The sequence below is a fragment of the Condylura cristata genome, unplaced genomic scaffold (genome assembly GCF_000260355.1).
Source record: "Condylura cristata isolate star-nosed mole 26May11 unplaced genomic scaffold, ConCri1.0 scaffold00022, whole genome shotgun sequence".
NCBI lineage: Eukaryota > Metazoa > Chordata > Mammalia > Eulipotyphla > Talpidae > Condylura > Condylura cristata.
In genome coordinates, this window is record NW_004567123.1 from 6,594,405 (window position 1) to 6,601,686 (window position 7,282).

The window sequence follows — 7,282 nt, forward strand, 5'->3', positions numbered from 1 at the left end:
GCTGATGTCATCCCACTGCTTGTTCCTAATGTATAAAATAAACCTCTGCTAAAGGCAGAGCAGAAAGACTTGCACCCAACTCCAACTCCTGTGTCTTCCTCGCTCCCCTTTCCCCTTTTTCTCCCTTTCCCCTTTTTTTTAGGAATCTCCACTTGCCGACGCCTTCCCACCTTAGGGTCCTGCCTGTCTTGCCTCCAGACACCTCAATAGTTGGAGCTGGTCTCCAACACATTTATCATGTGTTTACTAAGTTTCAGGCACTGTACTAGGCACTGAGGGTCCTCCAGAGCCTGGCCTAGGCCCCTGTCCCTGTGCAGGACCGATTGATTCAATCAGTGCTGGTGCAGCCTGCTGCCGCTGATGTGGCACAAAGCTCCTAGTCAGCTTTGAGCTGTTGGAATCAAATGTGTCTGGGCCTCAGAGTCTGTAACAGTAAAATGATGGACTCAGACAACACATTTCCAGTGCTGCCTCTGGACTGTGACAGAATGGGAAGCATTTCAGAAACTGGGAGATAAGCTGTCATTCATTCCAGTGTAAGTTCTCCATCTCCCGCTCCTCCCCTATCCCATTTCCATGCACAGAGCTTGAGACTCATCAAGGATCTATCCTTTGGTCCAGGGAAATCACAGAAAATAAGGACTGATTTCAACATGTAGGGTCCTTAGTGCCTTCTAAACTGGCGGTTCCCTCAATAATGCAACCATGCCACTACCTATTAATGGTGAACGTCATGTGTGCAACTAATTGTAGGTATTTCAACTGCATCATCTCTGAGGTATCTTACCTGTTGTGGCCAGAATACCTGGGAGGACATAGGCACTGTAAGCCTCCCTCTCTTTGCAGATGTTTTCAGTAAGAGGTTTTGGGCCCTGTGTCTTTGGAGAGTGAATCAGACATTGGAGTTCTTGATTCTATAAACTAGGGTCATTTTCTTTCTCTTTCCAAGCCTCTATTTTCTAAGCTGTAAAATGAGCCTAGCGGTGGTATCAACCTCCTGTGCTTACATGAAATGGTGAAAGAAAACTACCAGACTGGTAACTGCCCAAGAGCAGTCCTTATGGGGGGCTACTCAGTGCCTGCATTCTCCCAGGCTGCCCACAGACAGATGTCTGGCCTGGGGATTGTCCTCTGGTCTGTGTACATGGAGGGAGCAGAGACCCAAGCAGGAGTGGCCCTCCGTGCATGGACTGTGATGTGAACTTGTAACAGGGTGGTCCCTAGGAAAAAGGGAAGTTCCAGGTCCCCTGCCCCACCCAGAAGGAGGGTGGAGCTGAGCAGAGAAAAAGGAGAGAAAAGAAGGGAATGAAGCTGAAATGAAAATGGATGGAGAAGGAGGAGACCTAAGGAAACCACATGGAGCAGCAAGCATGTGATGAAGAAACCGTGCTTGTTTCCTGACTCTGGACTGGTTAAGGCAGATGTGGGTGAGATACCTGTAGGGAGGTGACTATGGCAGTGTTTATATTGATTTTGATTTTGTTCTTTTCCTCCCAGACTTGTCTGGCCATTTCTGACCCTTTTCCATGGGTCCTGGCCAGAAGGTTCTTCAGTCTAGTGGCAGGCTTTCAGGCCTTGCTTTGGGCCAATCCCTTTTGGGTTGACTTTTGCCCACGAGGGGATGGGCAACTTCAGGTGTTTGATTTAGAAGCTATATTCTTTGTGTTCCATATTGTATATTTACTGTATTAAAGTCCCTTTTCATTGAAGTTTTATATGTTTTGTCTTGTTGTGGTGGATGGCAGAACCCACTTAGAGCAGGCAGGTTTTGGGGCTTCAGGGGTGCCCCTCTCTCTCCCTGTCCTTTAACAGAATTGGGGGTGTCCTGTAACAAACTGATCCTGTTTTCTTGTAGGTTGGACTTCCAGACACACTTCCATGCAGTTGATGTTACTCCAAATACACTTCTCATTCAGTCTGTGCTAATTAGCACGTCTCTGGCTACATGTAACTACCAGCTGTGCCCCACTAGACATTGTGGCTCTTTAAATACAATAAATACATGAAATCCAAATCCAATAGAGGCCTTAGTTCCCATCAGAGTCACATTGCTAGTCTACCGCAGCCACAGCCACTCGCAGGGACAGTTCAGATATAGAACATTTCCACCATGGCAGTCGCCTGGACCTTCCTGAAGGTTAATAATGAAGCACCATTATCAATATCTACCTATGCTTACCTAAATGGGTGAAGTTAATTATTCTGAGTAGGTTTTACCCTTCCATCCCTCATTGTCAGCTGTTTTCAGCCTTGGCTCTGTTCAGTCATTCTGTTCAGAGACCTTGGCAATGGCAGTTAGAAAGTTGGGGCACTACTTGCTACATGATGTTAAGTGTCCAGGGGAGTTTTATGGGAAAATACACCCACATCCTAGGGCCTTTTTGTATTTACTGAGCCTCAAATTTTTATTGGAGAATCACGGAGATTATTTGGGAAGCCTCCCAGGTTGTGGTTCTGGAGTCAGAGTGCCTAGATTCAAACCCCAGTTTAGCCACTCGGCAGCTGGGCAGGCTTTGCTTCTCCTAACCTTCCTGAGTGTCTTCTCATCTGTTTAACACTTCCAGTTTGCCATAGGGATGCTCTAGTGCCAGCTTAACACAGGGACTGAATGCATCAAACTAAGCTCACTAAGGCCTTGTCACATAATGAAAATGGGAGTTGGATTCAGATGGGCCTTGTTTCAAGTCCTGGTCTACCCTTCATGACCTTGAACACATTTCTTGTGGTTCTGCATCTTACCTGGAAGAAGTAATAATGACAAGACAGTTATATAAAGTGTATGTAAAAGGCCTCACACCAGGCACACAGTAGGGGCTTTTTCCTGAGACATAATTCAGGATCATTTTATTGTTAGTACTGCAAAACATCGACCTGTGTGACTTTTTTTGACTATGTGAGTGTCAACAAAAGGGAGACTGGGAAGCTTATGTGATTGGAAAGTGCAAGACATATAAGAGGTGCCCAGGAGAAGGTTATTTGCTTCCTTCACTTGTACTTAATGGCCTCTGTGGTCTTGGTCAAGACTACCAACTTGTTTGGGTCACACCAAAACCTGTAGAAGGGTGAACAGAAACAATGTATGTGGCAGCCTTAGGAGGTGTGATTAGAACTTTGTCAAGCAGCTATTTTTATTATAATACATCACATGCGGCTTATGAAAACTCTGTTTTAAAAAAGTTATTACAGGTGGTGGGCTACACTTCCTTTCCCAGGTAGTGCTGCTGGGAACTGTGCTCTATGGTCTCAAAGGTCCATGGAAAAACACATACAGTTCTGCAACAATAGGTGCAGAACTGCAAGCACTAGGTGTCGCTTTCCAGAGCCCAGCATGTGAGAGCAAGGGTGATGTTTGCTCCTGTGGGCTGCTGTAGGTCACAGTGTATTTTACGTTCATTATTAGAATCAGAATTCCCAGAAATTATATTTTTTCCTTTTTCTTACAGGTATGAAGAGGAAGTGTCTAGGTCATGGTTGAGAGACAAACTTCCATTTCTGGTGTCCATACTGTGTTTCACTTTTATGCCTGCTGTCTCACTAAGTCTCCTAGCAAGGAAGAGCGAGGCTCTTCATTTTGTTGGAGAAGAAAAAAAAGGAAGAAGAGGCTCCTGCTTTGGGAAATGTAAGGGTAGAATTTAGGGGATACAGGATTTAGGTGGAAAAAGTTAAATTAATTATAAAATATGTTAAAAGTTGAATATGTAATTTTAAATTTCAATAATTGTTCTAATTAAACATTCATTAAATTAATTTCTACTAATATATAATGGATACTTGGCTTCTGCTTTGACTCTGAACGCAGGGCACATGTCAGAGTTGTCTTAACACAGAGACGTTTGTCTCCTCATCATCACAGTGCTACTGTACAGTAGCACTTGGGACATCACCACCATTCCAGAATGACTAGGGCCATTAGACTTGTTTCTAGTTTTTTCACTTAATGCATTGGTAAGTGTGCTGTTTCTTTAATGCATTTGTTTAAAAAATAATCTTTAGAACAGGTTTTCAATATAATTACCTTAACTTCCATGATTATGTATTTTATCTAATGCATTAAAATACCTTCTTTTGGGATGGGGTCCATAGACTTTGCCACATTGCAAAAAAGGCCCAGGTGTAAAGGCTGAATACTAAACTAGAACGGTTAAAAGTATCGTCTAATTTTGTGAAACTAGACTTGAATCCAAGTCTGAGTCATGACTGCAAAAACTCGGGTCAGGTTCCAATGGTCAGCGTGAAGGGGGAGGAGGGCTCAAGAGGATTAGGAGTGAATTTTATCCACATTTTAATGACATAATTCCCACAGGTGTATCTCACAATGAATAGGACAGCAATGGGAATGAACTAGCTGGTATAACTTGGGTGGATAATGTTGAATAGAAAAAACTGGACACAAAAGCAGCCATACCATAAGGTTCTAGTAAATTCAGGAGTGAGTGTCTATGAGATGATTATCCATTGAATTTCAGAATTAATTAGAAGGGGGCACAAAGAAGCTTTTTGGAGTGATGGGCATTTCATCTATTGATTGGGTGATGGTTACCCACATATTTACATATACTTTTTATCGAAATTCAAATAAAAACATTTAAGTTCTGTATATTTTGCTATCCCTTCATCATCACAATTCCTCAATTAAAATATTAATAATAATTGCTATTTCCATTTGACTGATGGTACAATGAGGAGAGAGAGAAATACAGAAAATTCCTGATTGTCCACTACTCTTGCTGCTATAAGAAGCTGGATGTGAGAAGGTACATGTGACTAGTCCAGGGGTTCTGTGTAGGGAACACCTCACTGAATTCTTCCCAAATGGCTATCCACCTGACTCGATTCAAATCCTCACATTGCCTCACAAGTAGAACGAATAATTGTGTGGTAGTCACACAGAGGAATACTATTCAACAGCCAGAATAATCAAAGTACAAGTACACATTATGTGTGATTGAATTTCCATGAGCAAAATAGTCTAGATGTGAAGGAAAACATATAATAATTCCACTTAAATGTAAAATAGGAAAAACAATTCAAATAAAAATAAGAGTGACTACACTTGGTGGCACAGAGACTCTCTGGGATATTGGTCATGTCCTATTTAGTGATCTGGGAACTGGTTATCTTGGTTGATTTGTGCATTTAAAAATAGTGGCATGAAGCATGGAGAGAGTTAAGGCTCATACCGAAAAGCAGGGTTGAGTTGTACATATTATGATCTATGCAAGTGGTATACCCTAAGTTTGTGCTGCGTGACAGTTCTGCTTGTCCTGGAGTCAAATCCAGCTCATGTCTCTGACACAGAGAGCCAAGCTGTTGTTGTTACGAATTCCATGGTCTTATCTCCGGGGTATTTTCTACATGCAGCAGAAGAAATACTGCCCCCCACTTACTCAGGGTCCTGCACAGATCCTCCCACACAGTGGAATCTCTCGGGCACAGTTTTCCAGTCTTTAGCCATTTTCACCATGGCGCCTGCGTCAAGGACACCGTAGCCAAAGAGGTGATTAAACTCCAGGCCAACTCCATTACGCCGCCACTGGTGGACCTCGTCATGAAGCTGGTTCCGTTTGGAGGTGAGCACAGTCAGATGCTGCATGTCTCGCCAGGTCAGACCCAGGCTGGATACCAGTGCCAGAGAGGATGAAAAGACAAGGGGGGGAGGGGGCAAGAGAGAGAGAGAGAGAGAGACTCAATAACTTATGTAGGACATAGATCCCTTGTCAGGTTTCAGAATATTTATCAATCCCCTAGTCAAAAGAGGATTGCCATATACTATTTAGAATTATATATATATGTATATTTAAACAATTATATATATATATATTTAAACAATTATATATATATATATAAACAATTTTGCTTTTCCTTACTTAAATTTCTTTCCAAAGCACAAATTCTAACACACAGTGGAATGGCTAAAATGAAAAAGATGATAGCAGCACAATACCAAGTGTTGACAAAGAAGTGGGGCGTCTGGAATCCATGTTGTTGCCGACAGGAGTGCAAATCATTGCAACCACTTTGGAAACTGCTTGACTGCATCTTCCACATGTTTAAGCTATGATCCAGAAATTCCTTTCCACTCAAAACATGTGCATATATTCACTAGACACATGTACTAGAATGCTTATAGATCCAAACTGAGAAGCTACCAAATGCCCATAGAGAGAATAAACAAAATTCAGGCATGTTTGTAGATGTGATACTACCTATTGATGAGAATGAGTGAATTATAGCTGCTATAAATAATGTGGATAAATCTCACAAATAGAATGTTGACCTATAGAAATCAGACACCAAAGCGAATATAGCGCCACCAAAATATGCTATGCATAAGACAGGAGGGATGACAGGACTTTGGCCCACATTAGAACACTGGCACCTCATCTCAGTGACAGGAGGTAAGAGCAGACTGACACCTGGTCTGATCTTTATAAACATCACCAGGGAGGCTGTACTAAAGAATTGTGACTTGGAAGGAAGTACCATGATCCTCAAAGGCAGTTATAGGAATCTGGCCCTGGCATGACCAGAGGAGACAAAGCTGGGAACCACACATAAGTAAGTCCCAGGTGAACTGTCAATAAAATTGGTTACATTTGTGCAGCTGGCAGAGAATATATTGGCTCGACCCAGTCACAAGTAAGCCCCTGTGAAGATACAGGGTATATGACTGTTAGTAGATTGTCCCTAGGCCACTCAAGATAGACAGCTGACTCTTGATTCAGAATAAGCAAACAGAGATCAAGCTAGAACCCAGGGCTTCTAGGGGAGACATTCTGCCTTCACTAGAAGAGGCCAGGACTTCAAAAAGAGGTTACTCATGACTCCCTGGAGGATGCACTGCCTGATGAGGAGAGGCTGTGGCTCTTGGTAAAGCAGGTCTGAGGACTAGGAAGAGACAGGCCTGGCCTGACTAAGAAGGGTTATTGACCAGGGAGACTCAGGAGTCTCCTACACCATGGAAACCTCTTTTCTGGCAGTGAATTACATGCATAAAGATTGTTTGCCTGCCTATAATTTGCAGAACTTTCTTTGCTACAGAAAGTTGTCCTTGCCAAAACTACAGTTGGCTTACCAACTTGATGCTAAGAAAAATCAAATATAAGGGCCCTCCCTGGTGGCGCTGCCAGTTAAAGCACTGTACTAAGAAGCTTAAGCCACTTCCGCATGAGTTCGATTCCCGCCTGCCCCGGAGGTGATCCACATGGTGCGGCAGACCTCTCCTGACCTGCCTGCTGTTTCCCTCAGCAGTGTACATCTGTTTTTTTTTTTTTTTTAAAGA

General features: G+C 42.9%; 1 protein-coding gene across 1 annotated transcript in view; it reads right to left on the reverse strand.

Moving 5' to 3' along the window:
• Positions 1-7,282, reverse strand: part of PCSK2 (proprotein convertase subtilisin/kexin type 2) — a 225,640-nt gene that overhangs the window by 6,483 nt on the left and 211,875 nt on the right. The window contains exon 10 of the mRNA XM_004686939.2: positions 5,388-5,685. Coding sequence (XP_004686996.1) covers positions 5,388-5,685 — 298 coding nt within the window. The remainder of the gene's footprint in view (positions 1-5,387; positions 5,686-7,282) is intronic.